Source organism: Amia ocellicauda, chromosome 1, assembly GCF_036373705.1.
Source record: "Amia ocellicauda isolate fAmiCal2 chromosome 1, fAmiCal2.hap1, whole genome shotgun sequence".
Classification (NCBI taxonomy): domain Eukaryota; kingdom Metazoa; phylum Chordata; class Actinopteri; order Amiiformes; family Amiidae; genus Amia; species Amia ocellicauda.
The window spans coordinates 57,128,366-57,144,064 of record NC_089850.1 but is presented as its reverse complement, the minus strand read 5'-3'; the positions used below and the strand labels follow the sequence as shown (position 1 = coordinate 57,144,064).

Here is a 15,699-nt window from a genome sequence, read left to right as displayed (position 1 = left end):
CACCTGTCAGTGGGTGGGATATATTAGGCAGCAAGTGAACATTTTGTCCTCAAAGTTGCTGTGTTAGAAGCAGGAAAAATGGGCAAGCGTAAGGATCTGAGAGACTTTGACAAGGGCCACATTGTGACGGATAGACAACTGGGTCAGAGCATCTCCAAAACTGCAGCTCTTGTGGGGTGTTCCCGGTCTGCAGTGGTCTGTACCTATCAAAAGTGGTCCAAGGAAGGAAAAGCGGTGAACCGGCAACAGGGTCATGGGCGGCCAAGGCTCATTGACACACGTGGGGAGCAAATAGTCCACCCCCAGACACTCCTGCCCCACTCAAGTGTGTTAAAGCCTCTAATGCTAGGCTGTGCCAGCAGATGGTACTATAATTTATTTTATTTTTTTCAAAAATCAATGAATGCATGCCGGTATAATCTTAAATTCCCCTTATCTATAGTTGTTCTGAACATTATTTACCAAATGAAATGGTCATAACCGCCAGTTAATAAACAATAATTATAGTATACTACTTATATAAAGCTGGCTTTATAATACATAAATAAATGCTCCACAACGGCTTCATATTGGTAACGATCTATGTTAAATGCCGAATAATATAATTCAATATAACAACAAATGACAGAGTTTATCAATACAATCACAAGTCTAGAAATATTTTATTTAATTGTTTCATACTTAAAAAATGTGTATATGCTCATCAATTCGGTTAGCCAACTTCCCTTGTTTTTCACAGTGGATGAGTCTGCTAAAAGCGTGAGGCGTGCACGTAAATTAGACAGCCAAGACCTATTTAGTACATAACACGTAATTATGTTCAATAGCAAAATCTTTTTTTTTAATTAAGAAGATTAATCATACCGGGAATAACAATGAAAATGTGCAAATTAGCGGATCACGTAACACTCCAGAAAAGGAAGAAATTGTACACGTGTGTCGGATTACACGAGTCTCAAAAACGTTGCGCACAACACTGGGCTTTGCTAAATATTGTCAACACAGCATGGGCGGACAAAGAAAGATGAAATGGATGACGTATTCGTGGTATTTGTTACGCCTATCGATAACTGCAGTGAGGCAGAATTTTGACAAAATCAGTGACGTCACAATCGCAGGAATACATTCTTTATAAATCTTTAGGTAAGAAATCTCTCTCTCTCTCTCACATGGTCTAAATACATTGAGCAGAGAGTGTTCAACTCTGAATTGTAACTCTGACAAATTAGCAATTAATTCATAAGCAGGGCGACCTTCAGTACATCTGTTTTATAAGGTCAAGCAAACTTTGGTATTGATAGATGACAAGCGCATTAACAATCCACTTAAAAGGACAAAAATCATAAAACTATTTTGCAAAGACGTGCCCTGAGTGGGCTTGATCTAGATGCAGATAGTTTGTTGAAGATCTAAGGGAAATGTGGTGTCATTTAGAGTGAGTTATGGTGTTGAAATGATCTCACCTCATTCCCAGACACCCCTGAGTCACCACTGTGTGACGTGCAGTCAGATGGAGCACTTTATGCTCTTGGCTCAAATGTACAATAGCATCTCCAGTTTTTACAGGCATAATTGGAATGTAATTCTATTATAAATTCTAGCACTTCCAACTCAACCGTTTTTCTATCAAATCCATGTATGTTGTGTACATGTACGTCTATTTATAAGCAGCTCAGTAATTTACATATAAAGTGATACACAGAGAAAGGTATAGAGATGAATAATGGCAATTGTAGTTTTAATACATTAATATGGATAATCAAAAAAACACATAGGTATAAATTAAATAAAAATATATAATATATATAATAATTAACAAAAAACAAGATCAATATGGTGCAAAAAGTCTGAACTGAACTAGTCAGAAATAACTGTCCTGTAGCACTAACACATTATTTCCACTAGAGAGCAGTGTTGTCCTGAATCACACACTACTGTTCAGTCCAAATATCTGGGTTCAGGGCACATATTATGCCAGACTACTAAATTAATGTGTTTGTAAGTATTTTATATATGCATGTACACAACCTATATATGTCAGTACAACCTGTATAGTAATCATCTGAAACTTGCTTGTTTATCTGCCCTTACTTTTGATTCTGGTGTTTGGACGTATTTACCACTCCCCTCTAGTAAGACAGGGGGATGTGATTTCGGTTTAGCTTTGAAATTGTTGAAATCTCTCACATGTTTAAGAACTGACTTGATCTTTGTGAGGGTGAATGCAATTTAATTATGTTAGCTTTGGCGTTATACAACATATGAGTAATGAGTAATAGTTATCGAGTAATAGTACATGTTTTATTTTCATTCAACTTGTTAAATGAGAGGGTTTGGTACTGCTTTATACAGTTTTGAATTATTTTGGTTTTTATTGTTAGGTTTAAATATTTAGGCTACTTCACACCCTAGATCTGTGATGTTAAAGGGTGTAGAATGATTGATTGATCTTGTTATAGTATTGCAACCATTTCCGCCTTTTGTACCTGCTTCGGGGGGGGTACATTTAATCAGTTTAGATTGAGAAAAACCTTTGAAATTAGATAATGGTCTTTCAACACAACTAAACTAATACTCCAATAACATGCGCTTTAATGCCTGACCTGAATACATCTAAATTGATTATTTTCTTGATTGTACATTTCGTTTCCCCACATGCCCCTTCTTCGGTCTTTAATGCCTTGCCTTTCGCAGAAATGTAGACTACAAAAATAGCCTCTGGTTCCCTTAATCCATATTATATAATAGTTTGAGCTCATTGGTTGGAGGGAAGATGATATAACAATTGTCTTTGGGTTTCCTGGATAATCTCATTCTGGACTTCTCTTTAATCCCGAGAAACAAGGGAGAGACAGTGGAAATGTGAGCCCCAGTGCGCTAGTGTACCCCAAGGCATGCTGTGATCTATTAGCAGGAGAAATAATGACGCTGTAACTGTGGAATATCCGGACGCAGTCATTGACACTCCTTCATCGACAGTCAGTCAGTGTAGGGTTGAGGGGTCACAAGGGGGATGCTGAAGCCCTGGGAGGAACATCCCATTGCAGTATTGCGCTTTGAAATGTGGCAGCTAGTTGATCAGCAGACTCACCCCATCTGTTATGTAACCCATCTGATAACTTTCACCTCCCCTCGCCTCACCTTTAACCCCCAGCCTTTTCCCTTCTAGGTGAAGATGTCAATAATCAGCCCGATTCGAGGTAGACTGCCTTTGAAACATTTACAGACAAAAGGCCAGGCTACATTTAAACTTTAACCCACTTCTTTATTGTAATTAGCAAACCAGTGCTCGTACTTGATGGTTGACTTTGTTCTGAGAAGCCCTTATAACAAAATATCAGGTAGGCAGGTGAGCTAAAGCTTTGATTCCTCTAAAACCCCAAAAATAAATTCAATTAAATGTGCATTACATCCAAAATCTTAGGATGGAATGAAAAAAGAGTATTGAAATCTGAGCCCCTTGCTGTAAATTAAGAAATCTGGTCTGATGTGAATTGAACGCTAAGGGGCGTCTCTGTGTGTATCGTCAGTGCCGTGGTTGTCCCGGCTGGGCCGGGCTCCGCCACACTACTCCCCTCCCAGGCCGCACTCCCTCTCCAGTCTCTCGATGTCTCTCAGCAGGATCTCCTTGGGAATTACACCCATGGTCCCCTTCTGCCACTCTGCAGACAGGAGTCCCGATAGCTCCCGGTTCAGCCAGCCCAGCGACGCCTGGGACTGTTCCTTGCTGTCAGCCAGTGTGTCTACGGGGTTGGAGCTGAAAATAATAAGAGGAGAATGAGGACGAAAACCGCATGGTAATGTGAGTGATAAATTGAGTGTAGATATATTGGCAACATCGTGATCATCCTTAGTGCCCTCCCCATTCTCCTCCAGGGAAACTAGAAAACAGCATTTATAACCAGAGTATTGTTCTCTTACAGAATCTTTATTCTTTTTATTATTATTATTCTGCTGTTCCTCTGGACTGCTACTCCTCCTACAGTTCTTAACCTGCACATATCAAACTTCAGACACTTATTCATCCTGATAGCGTTCTGATTGCTTGTGCTTTTTGTAAGGCTAGGATCGATATTTACTGAGTTATGATCGATTAAAACCCCCAAAAATCCCATTGACTTCAATGGTGGAACGGATTCTCACGCACAGACAGCCCAACTGAACGGCCAGTAGCCAATCAGCGTTGGTTATGCAAGTTACTGCCCAATCAGTAACCAATCAGCAGTCACGTTTTCCAGAGTTCGATCCCGCTTCCCCGTCTCTCTTATACTCTGTGCCTTGCATGTTGCTCTGGGATTTCCCATTGCGCTCCTCACAGAGTATATTATTTGATTTCCGCATAAAATACTGTATTATTCTAATACTTATACCACTCCTACTACTAATAATAATTATACTACATTAAATATGTGTATAAGGGGCTTTAATACAGATTATAAGAACATAAGAACATAAGAACATCAGAAAGTTTACAAACGAGAGGAGGCCATTCAACCCATTGTGCTCGTTTGGTGTCCATTAATAACTAAGTGATCCAAGGATCCTATCCAGTCTGTTTTTAATTGTTCCCAAATTGTCTCTTCAGCCACATCGCTGGGGAGTTTGTTCAGATTGTGACGCCTCTCTGTGTGAAGAAGTGTCTCCTGTTTTCTGTCTTGAATGCCTTGAAGCCCAATTTCCATTTGTGTCCCCGGGTGCGTGTGTCCCTGCTGATCAGGAAAAGCTCCTCTGGTTTGATGTGATCGATGCCCTTCATGATTTTGAAGACTTGAATCAAGTCCCCACGTAGTCTCCTCTGTTCCAGGATACCTTTTAGTATCATCTGCAAATTTGACAAGTTTGCTGATTATCCCAGAGTCCAGATCATTAATATAGATTAGAAAGAGCAAAGGCCCTAGTACTGATCCCTGTGGAACTCCACTAACAACCTCACTCCAGTTAGAAGCGACTCCTCTAATCGTCAACCAGTTCATAATCCATCTACTTACCCTGAATGCCTACAGCTTCCAATTTGAGGATCAGTCTTTGGTGTGGAACTTTATCAAAAGCTTTCTGAAAATCTAAGTATATCATATCATATCCCACTGTCCAAAGACATGCAGGTTAGGTGAATTGGCCATGCTGAAGTTCCCTGTAAGTGTGTGTGTGTTGCCGAGCGATGGCGTCCCATCCTGGGTGTATTCCTGCCTTGCCGGGATCGGCTCTGACTCTCACCAGGACAAGTGGTTTCGAAATGGATGGATGGATGGATGGATCATATCATATGCTTGATCTACAGCTGCAGTTGCATGTTCAAAGAACTCTAATAGATTACAGAGACATGATCTGCCTCGTCTAAACCCATGCTGACTATCTCAAAGAATATGGTTTTCATTAAGATGCTCCTCTATTTTGTCTCTAATAATTTTTTCTAACATTTTACAGGTGATGCAGGTCTGTAATTTCCTGGCTCAGTTTTGCCCCCTTTCTTGTGGATTGGTATGACATTTGCCGATTATTTGTATTGTTATTATTCCATATTATTCAGTCTTGTCACAACTGTGCGCTATGACACTTGGTTAGAAATAACCCTACATATCCCAATTTATTCCCAATAATAGAGCATGTTTTCTAAGATTTTACCTTGCTTTTAATAAGCTGTTACCATATGATATGCTCATATGATACTGTATCATACTAATATATATACCGCTTCTACTACTAATAATGCTTATACTACATTACATTTAATACTGTATTATATGCAAATACTTATTTCACTTATACTTCTAATATATATACATTTGCTTAATACTGTTTTATATACTAATATTTATTCCACTGCTACTACTAATATATATATATATATATGCTAAATTACATGTGTTTAATACTGTTTTGTATACGAATACTTATTCCACATAATAATAATAATAATAATAATAATAATAATAATAATTAAATAGAATAATAATTATAGTACACTGAGCTAATATATAGCCTATATATTACAATAATACACTAAACTAATAACATATACTAATACTTCTGCCATCTCTAATATAACACTACATTAATTTAGTATATAAAGGACTTTAGTACCGATTATTAGTGTGCATGTGTGCACGTTGCTGTTTGTGCTTTTGGGACTCTAAGGTAACGAAACTGTTACACTATTAATCCCCATTATATCCCATTGCGCTTAGTGTTAAAAGAGCTTTATGTTTTTAATATAACATTAAATGCTTACTCTTTTGAATGCAGTACTGGTAGATGCCTGTCTTTTAAATTCATATTAAGTGATTAATAGCAGATCGTAATCATGTCATTTGTCAGAGCATATCCATATTCATAGTATTAGGAAGTGCCTATAACTGTGAACGTACGCATAGTAATGGTATTTTAAAGCACATTAAACGTGTTCTACATAAAGCCTGTCCCCTCTGACAATTTCCACTCTATAAGTACTGACTCAATGTGATAGTACATTTAAACTGGCCTCTATTAAATCTCTTTTTCTAACGTTGCGATTAATGTTAATTACAACAGCTTCTGCTACTACTACCACTACTACTACTACTACTACTACACCTACTACTGCTACTACTATTAATATTACTAATAATAACAACTTACATTTACTTTTACTAACTTACATACTATGACTAAACATATGAACATACCTGCCATTTACAATTACTAAGCTGCATACTTTTACATACTATTAATGATGCTCCTTATACTTCTGCTGTGTGGTTAGGATCATATTAACCTGCATAATACTACATATTTTTAAATACATTTTTGTCATACTTACATAGAACAACTTAATAATAATAATAATAATAATAATAATAATAATAATAATAATAATAATAATAATAATAATAATAATAATAATAAATCATACAGCTTTATATAGTGCCCCATAACATTAAACAATATATTTTTTTCATTGTCAATAATAATAAATGTAACCTAAACATGACTGATAGTATACTGTAGTACCTTGTCATGTACTATAGTATAGTATAACAAATACTATAGTACATTGTTTTATACCATTTTTTATACTACACTTTTATAGAATACTGTAGTAACTTGTGACTATAGGATTTACTACAGCACTACAACATATACTGTACTGTATTCTATATTGTGGGCCATACTATAGTATTTACTAAAGTACTATTAGAAATACTATGGCTTACTGTATACTATATTATACTCTAATACCTTGTAATGTACTATACGTCCTACAGTAGTACAACAAATACTATAGTATACACTGTATACAATATACACTGTTTTATGCCATAATACAATATTATATTATATTATACTGTGGTAACTTGTGATATACAGATAGTGCTCTGATACACTGTACTAACATGTTATATACAGTGAGGGAAAAAAGTATTTGATCCCTTCGACTTGGTGGCAAAACCCTTGTTGGCAATCACAGAGGTCAGACGTTTCTTGTAGTTGGCCACCAGGTTTGCACACATCTCAGGAGGGATTTTGTCCCACTCCTCTTTGCAGATCCTCTCCAAGTCATTAAGGTTTCGATGCTGAAGTTCGGCAACTCGAACCTTCAGCTCCCTCCACAGATTTTCTATGGGATTAAGGTCTGGAGACTGGCTAGGCCACTCCAGGACCTTAATGTGCTTCTTCTTGAGCCACTCCTTTGTTGCCTTGGCTGTGTGTTTTGGGTCATTGTCATGCTGGAATATCCATCCACGACCCATTTTCAATGCCCTGGCTGAGGGAAGGAGGTTCTCACCCAAGATTTGACGGTACATGGCCCCGTCCATCGTCCCTTTGATGCGGTGCAGTTGTCCTGTCCCCTTAGCAGAAAAACACCCCCAAAGCATAATGTTTCCACCTTCATGTTTGACGGTGGGGATGGTGTTCTTGGGGTCATTCCTCCTCCTCCAAACACGGCGAGTCTTGCTGATGCCAAAGAGCTCGATTTTGGTCTCATCTGACCACAACACTTTCACCCAGTTCTCCTCTGAATCATTCAGATGTTCATTGGCAAACTTCAGACGGGCCTGTACATGTGCTTTCTTGAGCAGGGGGACCTTGCTGGTGCTGCAGGATTTCAGTCCTTCACGGCGCAGTGCGTTACCAATTGTTTTCTTGGTGACTATGGTCCCAGTTGCCTTGAGATCATTAACAAGATCCTCCCGTGTAGTTCTGGGCTGATTCCTCACCGTTCTCATGATCATTGAAACTCCACGAGGTGAGATCTTGCATGGAGCCCCAGACCGAGGGAGACTGACAGTTATTTTGTGTTTCTTCCATTTGCGAATAATCGCACCAACTGTTGTCACCTTCTCACCAAGCTGCTTGGCGACGGTCTTGTAGGCCATTCCAGCCTTGTGTAGGTCTACAATCTTGTCCCTGACATCCTTGGACAGCTCTTTGGTCTTGGCCATGGTGGAGAGTTTGGAATCTGATTGATTGATTGCTTCTGTGGACAGGTGTCTTTTATACAGGTAACGAGCTGAGATTAGGAGCACTCCCTTTAAGAGAGAGCTCCTAATCTCAGCTCGTTACCTGTATAAAAGACACCTGGGAGCCAAAAATCTTGCTGATTGATAGGGGATCAAATACTTATTTCCCTGATTAACATGCAAATCAATTTATAACTTTTTTGAAATGCGTTTTTCTGGATTTTTTGGTTGTTATTCTGTCTCTCACTGTTAAAATACACCCACCATTAAAATTATAGACTGATCATTTCTTTGTCAGTGGGCAAACGTACAAAATCAGCAGGGGATCAAATACTTTTTTCCCTCACTGTATGTGCTAGAGTATTTACTATAGTACTATAACAAATACTGTACAGTACAGTACAGTATTGTATACCTCCTACAGTACAACAAATACTATAGTATACTGTTTTATACTTTATTATACTGTAATGCCTTGTGACGTACTATAGTATTTACTAGTAATTCATCAAATACTGTCATATACTGTATACTATATTATACTGTACAACCTTGCAATGTATGATAGTACATACTATGGTAGTACAATAAATACTGTAAAATAATGTATACTATATTGTACTGTAGTACCTTGCAATTTACTATAATACTTACTATAGCAGTGCAACACATACTATTGTACACATATAGAACTCATGTAGTACTGAAACGTACTTTCACATGCAGACAAACTTTCTCCAGGAACTTTAGCATTCTAGTTTAGTCTGCAGGTTTCATTTCAAGGTTTGGTTTTCCTCAGTGGGAATTTGAACTGGTATTATTCTTGCTGTCTTGCTGGATGAATTGGCAACATGCTAAAGACCTGGGGAAAATGTAAACAAAGACCAATAACATAAATAATGAAGTGAAACCGAATAGTTAAGAACTCGCGGAAACCAAACCCAGAAGCCCTGTGAACCCTTGATCCCCAGACACTGTTCAAGTCACCGCAGTCCAGTGTCTGTCCGGACATCAGTTGTCAGGGGCAGGTTCTTACCCTGTGTGAGAGCTGCTCCGGCTTCCTGCGCTCAGTGGTGCCTGTCTGTGATAGTCCTTCCTCACCCCCACGCTCCTCTCCCTCAGCAGGCCCTCCACACTGCGGTAGATGGACGCCTCCCGGTACTTCTGTAGCTGTTCACATGCACGCTTGAGCAGGGGAAGAGAAAGACATAAGTGACTCATCATCTTACTGCTGTCCCTACTTTTTTTTATAGATTTCTTCCTTTGCAGATTTGCCCTTATCCAGGCAAAAATGCACGTACATGACTTACACAACTACATAGCAAGCAGTGTTGTGTACAGAATACAGCACAATAAATAGTAGCTTTAATAGTGAGCACATAATACAATTAAGAATTTATAAAAAGGTGCTGTTCTTTCATTCCTTGCCAGCTACATACAGTATAATAAGCGGGGCTCCAGTCAGTTGAATAATGCCCTGATATTTAAAATTTAATTTTTTAATCAAATGAAAAAGCATGGCAAAGAATGTTTGCCGCATGATTTGAACAGCAGCCAGTCAATACCCAATACACCCGCCCGGTGGGAAAAGGACTGGCTCACCTTCTCAGAGAGGCATGCCAGGGTTGGCTCCTGCACCCTGTCCTGTAGGAGGGTAGAGAGGGCAGAGAGGGTGGCAGGGCCGCTAGATGCCTCCCCTGCCAGGGCGCCCCGCAGAGCTCTCACCGAGGGGGCGTCCCCATAGCCATCCAGCCGCAAGAGGAACAACTCGTTGAGGCATGCCTGCACAGACTGGGGAGACATTATATGATATTATCATATATGTATTTTTAATGACAGCACATAATATAACTAATATTCTATACCCGGAATCCTGATCTCGTCAGATCAAATTATGCTTTGCAAGACAGATCTTTAAGGGGACGCTTGTGACTGCTGGAAGTGGTGTTGGCCCAGCTCCCCCTGGGCCTGCCTGCATGTCTGCAAAGAAGAGGTACTAACACTTATATGCTTATTTGGTTGCATTAGATATTTATTTCTCTGTGTAATCTGCTGCTGATTGATCTGGTGCCCAACAGCTGCCCCCATAGAGAGCTGCACTTCAATAATTGATTAAGTGAGTCCTTTCCCACTTGTAAAGATCCTTCAGGATCTTTCAGTCAGCATGTTTTGCATTGTGCTTTTGTTTAGGGAAGATAGGCAGCTAGGCCTTGTGGTGTGGCAACTAAGTGATAGTACCTGGAAGAAGAATCTCTGGAAGACAGGGCTGGAGTCGTGCCGGAGCTCGCCCGTGGCGATGTGAGACAGGCAGTGCAGGAGCAGCAGGGAGAAGCTGCCCACGGACTGCAAACGCTGCCGCCGGACAAACAGGGTCCTCTGAGCTTCCTGCACAACAACCACCCATGTCGGGGGTAAGCAAACAGTAGTTATTTACTTCCTCTCAGCTTTTTTTTCACAACCACGCACTCATGAGGGCAAGGAACTCAGAAAAGCATTGTAACAATCAGTACCCAAAGTCAGGGATTGTGCCGTGTTCTTCATACTGACAAAAGGGTTCTGGAAAATACTGGAAAAGGGTAGATGCTGATGCAGCCAAAAAAATCAAAGTCACACTTACACCTCCAAGCACCGGGAGATTGGTGGCAGGAAGTGGTGAGCCGTACCTGGTAGAAGAAGGAGTGTCGGAAGGGGTTGTGGCTGTAGTTGTTAGAGGGCAAGGTGGTCGCCACCAGTAAAGTGACTTCTGGAACCTGGGAGTGGACGAAACACATTCAGTGTCAGAACAAGGGTGAAGCAGGGGTTGCTGTCTGCTTTTAGTATAGTGTGGCTGGTCATGTGTTGGCGCTGTTGATAACAATCCCCCCCTCTCCTTCTGAACCATACTAAAGCAACCTAAGGCAGATACAACGAGACAAAGAAACAAAGTTGTCTGGTAGTTCCTCTATTCATGTGGGGAAACTGAAACAGGAATAGCTGAAGTGACCTGAGACCTGAAGAAACTGAGAAATGTTGAGGGTGGTATCAGGATCCAGAATAAAGGATTTTGCACGGGAGAAAGGTGTGCATGGCAACTGACCTGCGTGTGAGTGTGGAGGAAGCGGAGCAGGTACAGGCCATGCTGGTAGATGACGAACTCGCGGGGGCCAAGTCTGTCTGGGCTGAGGGCCGTCAGCTCTCCCTCACACCTCCACTGTGCATCCAGCAGATCCAGGAAGGGCCGTCCCTCACCTATGGACCAGGACAGGGCTCAAGAACCATTGCACACTGTCTCTGGCATCCGTTGCCCAAAGGACCTAGCAGACACAGAGTCCTGGGAGAGATCCTGCAGGCTGTGCCTTAAATTCTACCATGCTTTTTGATCCAGTATGAAAAATGGATGCACTGTTGTTATTTGATCATTTTATATAAATGGGGAGTACATTTTACTCTGCAGAAATAAATCTCACTGATTTATGGTAAAGGGGCAAAAGACAAATGCTTTCACAGAATCCTAAATTAAGTTTTGTCCTTCCTCTTATGATAATCAGAGGCCGGCATGGAATGAAAGGCTTCTTGAAAGTGTTTACAAAGTGGGAGGGCTCTTGCTGACAGTGATTTGTATTTCTAAGTGAAATGTCATACCGCCAGTGTGAAATATGTGTAAGTACTGCAATTTATTTGGTGTGCTGTGAAATGTTTCAGCAATATTTGCTTGCATGGCCCTTGCCTATGGTTGCGTTTTGCTCTCCCTCAGGGCCACGCTGGCCCTTGGCCTGTGGCTCGGTCGCAGTGTCATGCTCTTGCTCCAGCAGCCCAGCAGCTCTTGCCCTGGCTCTCAGCTGTTGGTCCACCTTCTGAAGCAGCTGGAACAGGGGGGAGCGATCCAGCAATGCATCCCACTCCACCTCTGGAGACACAGGAGGGAACAGAGCAGTCAGGTGAAGGAAGGCTTCTTGGGTATTTGCAAAAGGAATTTCTAGATTGTTCTGATAGTATGATAAGTTAATCTCCTCTTAGTTTATGTTTTTGATTAACCGCTTTGATGGATGAATGTTTGAATCTTAGACTTGCCTGTCAGAGTAGGCACACAGACGTACTGAGACTGTGTTGGGTCCTTCAGCAGATGGAAACCTGTGGGTGGGGGGAAAAAAAGAGATGTTAATGGTGCACTTGAGGTTCTGGCTCTGGTGTATTTCCCTCACTTGCTGTTCCAGGTCACCCAGAGGTGTTCTTAGGGCATCAAAGTTTGCAAATCGTAACAGTGTTCTCAAAGCTTTTCTGTTTGAAGCTCTGGAGTACATTGTGTACCTTGCTGTGATTGTATTGTTGGTAGTCTGAGCTCTCACAATGCATTTCGATCAGTGCTGCCAGTACACTGTACACGGTTCATTGCACAGTATTACATTGCATTCTGGCAGTAAGGCACCCATTGAGAAAACAAATCAAACAGACTCAATTGCAATTCATCAGCATTTATTATGGCTTTTAGGCTCATCCTATTGCCTCTGGTAGTACTGTTTATGTGTGTTATGAATCATTGTCACGCTATCTGACCTTTGCTACAGCAGACAGGATGTCAGCCTGAGGACTGCATTGATGGAGGAACAAATGACAATGGCCACATGTTAAGGCGAAAGTGAGTCGTCTTGTCAGCGCTTTATGAATGAGGCCTCAAACGCTTACTGTGCAGTTGATCGGCCGGTTTCAGGGACACTCTTGCATCTCGAGAGGAAGACTTTTGGAAGAGGGCTTTCTCTGTGTCCTTCAGAGAGACAGCGGGGGTCCCTGGTGATGAGAGTTGGCCTGTATGTAGAGCAGAGCGCCCAGAATGGAAAACATCTGGAAATGTTAGTGTCCAGTGTACATCATGGAATTAAATCAGACTAGTTTTCCTAGAGCTTGCATCCAGGAATTTAAACATGCATTTAAAAGTAAAAAATGTTAGATGCAAAATGTATAACCAATGTATCAATTTAATTGTCTGTTGTAAATGAGGTCAGACAACATGCTGTCATGCTGTCAGTCAAGTGCAGCTGGACTTCTAGTGATGTTAAACATTTTGAATCTTTGACTTCAGTGCTAGAAGTTTTCCAGCCTTTGCATAGGCAAATTTTTGCCTGTTTCAGTCTGGCTTAAATAATTGAATGAATTGAATGAAAATCAGCGTTTGCTGATTTGGGAGGAGTACCTGTGACCGCAGGGACAGACGCTGTCCAAGCTCTAGAGCATATTTCCAGTGCGCCCTTGTTTGAGACACAGGGCTGCTTCACTGAGACACCTGAAATTACAGGTCAAACACAAAACATATTCATCTTTTTTTTTAAGAACTAGAAACACAATCTTAACATTTTTCTTTTGATTGCTTTGTGTGTATTCGTACATATCACTCTAAGTCACCCTGGATAAGAAGTCTACTAAGAAATTAATAATAATAACATATGTAATGTATATGTAATAATATGTATATTAACTGTTATCTCCAGCACTGGGCTGCTGTCTCATGGCCCGTTATAAAGAGCGCTTTCCTCTCGGAGTCGCAGTACCTGAGCCAGGCCAGGAGGAGGCAGTGGGGGACAGGCGCAGCTGTTTATTCTCCTCCATCAGGCGGATGAGGCGCTGCAGTAAGGGGACAGCTTGGCGCTGATTCATTTCAATGGCTCGCTGGGGGTTTCTGTAGGTTCTATTCTGAATGACATCATAATCTCCATACCAGAACGACCCAGACACCACAGCCTGATGAACGCAAAGGACAGCGCAGAAACCAACACGTTAAGCCTACACCAAATCCAAACTCTGACCTACCCACCAAATTCAAATTACAAACTTGTACTATATCTCTGTCTAATTTATTGTAAAAAACCACCTTCTACTACTTCTACATAAAATTTGATCGTAATTTACAATTGGAGAGCAGGTCAATGTTTTGATTTGGTCTAGGTCTGAGAAGGAAAAAGCAAAACATGCAAAATGACAAAACATCACAAATCAAGAGAACAATACAGTATAATTATTACCCCTGATGATGGGGTATATGGTAATGTAGTTTTTAATGTAATGATTTGTTTGGCCAATTAATTGTATTCTAGAGCTGCCTCACTAAGATGAGTATTGTGTATTGCTCTTGTATCCTGTAAGTAACCCTGGATATGGGTGTCTGCCAATACTTAAATAGTAATAACGAATCAGTTGTGTCTTTGTCCCCCTGTATGTCACCTCTGCAGTGGTCACCCGCAGCTGGCAGAGCTCTCTGTGACAGTGTAGGGCGCTCACTGCCTCCTCCAGACCCCTTTGCCTCGCCAGCAGCTGCTCCCAAAGCTCCCTCACCCCCAGCCCCCAGGCCTGGGAGACATACAGACAGACACATGGTTACGTTTCCCTCCCCAGCACACCACACAGACTCACAAACACTAATGCCATGGTCAGATAAGTATTGTTTGCAACTCTATGTTTAAAACACATTCTTCTTAATTAGAAACTGCTAATGAAGATGAAAATTACAATCATGAGAAAAGCTTCATGCATTCCCACAGAGGCATAGCTCCCTCACCAACAGAGCCCTGACAAACCCAAAGAAGGCAGGACAATGCAAATCTCCTGCAGGCGTTAAAATGTAAAAAAGCACCATGGGGGAATCAATTGAGCAGCGGTCTTGATTTTGGTTGTGTAGCCTGGCACTGTATTTCTGCGAGTCCACCTCTTACCTTGCTGTGCTGCAGTGCGGACGCTTGCCCCATCAGTCTGTCCTGCTCCTGCTGCAGTCTGTCCACAGTGGCGCTCACCTTGTGCAACATGGCCCCCAGCACGGCCTGCACCCGTCGCTGCTGCTCCAGCTCCTCCTCGTCACCTGCACACGCCATAGCAGGCCAAGGACATGAACAAACTTTACATGGAGATAGACAAATTATGAAAAACAAACTGGTTTTATTATGGGACTATACATTATTGGCATTGCAGGGCCTTAAAATGAATGCCACCAAAGGTTTAGTGTGCTCTATTTTGGGGAACTCCAAAAGCCATACATTACTATCCCAGTACATGTAAGTGTCGTCCATTTTTATTCACCTTTGTTTAAGATCGAAAACACATCTGGCGGCAGCACTTGGGACAGCTCCGATGTCTCTGTCTCTTGTCTGTGGGCTTCAGTCTGTGCCGCTTCTTGGAGCTCTGTGGCTGTGACCTGAATATTTCTCACACTGTCTATCCAGTGGGCCTGCAATTGAAAATCACGGTCACTGTTAAAGCTCAGTTAATAAAACCCTGAACAACAGATACAGGGTATTTT

The 15,699-nt window shown here is 41.2% G+C and overlaps 1 protein-coding gene across 1 annotated transcript; it reads right to left on the bottom strand.

The window, feature by feature from the left end:
* Positions 1–3,244: 3,244 nt before the first annotated feature.
* Positions 3,245–10,979, bottom strand: LOC136759294 (uncharacterized). The gene is made up of 5 exons (XM_066714221.1): positions 10,968–10,979; positions 10,677–10,823; positions 10,041–10,229; positions 9,475–9,623; positions 3,245–3,757 (listed from the first exon to the last, which is right to left on the bottom strand). The coding sequence occupies exons 1-5, from the start codon at positions 10,977–10,979 to the stop codon at positions 3,568–3,570; spliced, it is 687 nt and encodes a 228-aa protein (XP_066570318.1). The 3' UTR covers positions 3,245–3,567.
* Between the last annotated feature and the right edge of the window lie 4,720 nt (positions 10,980–15,699).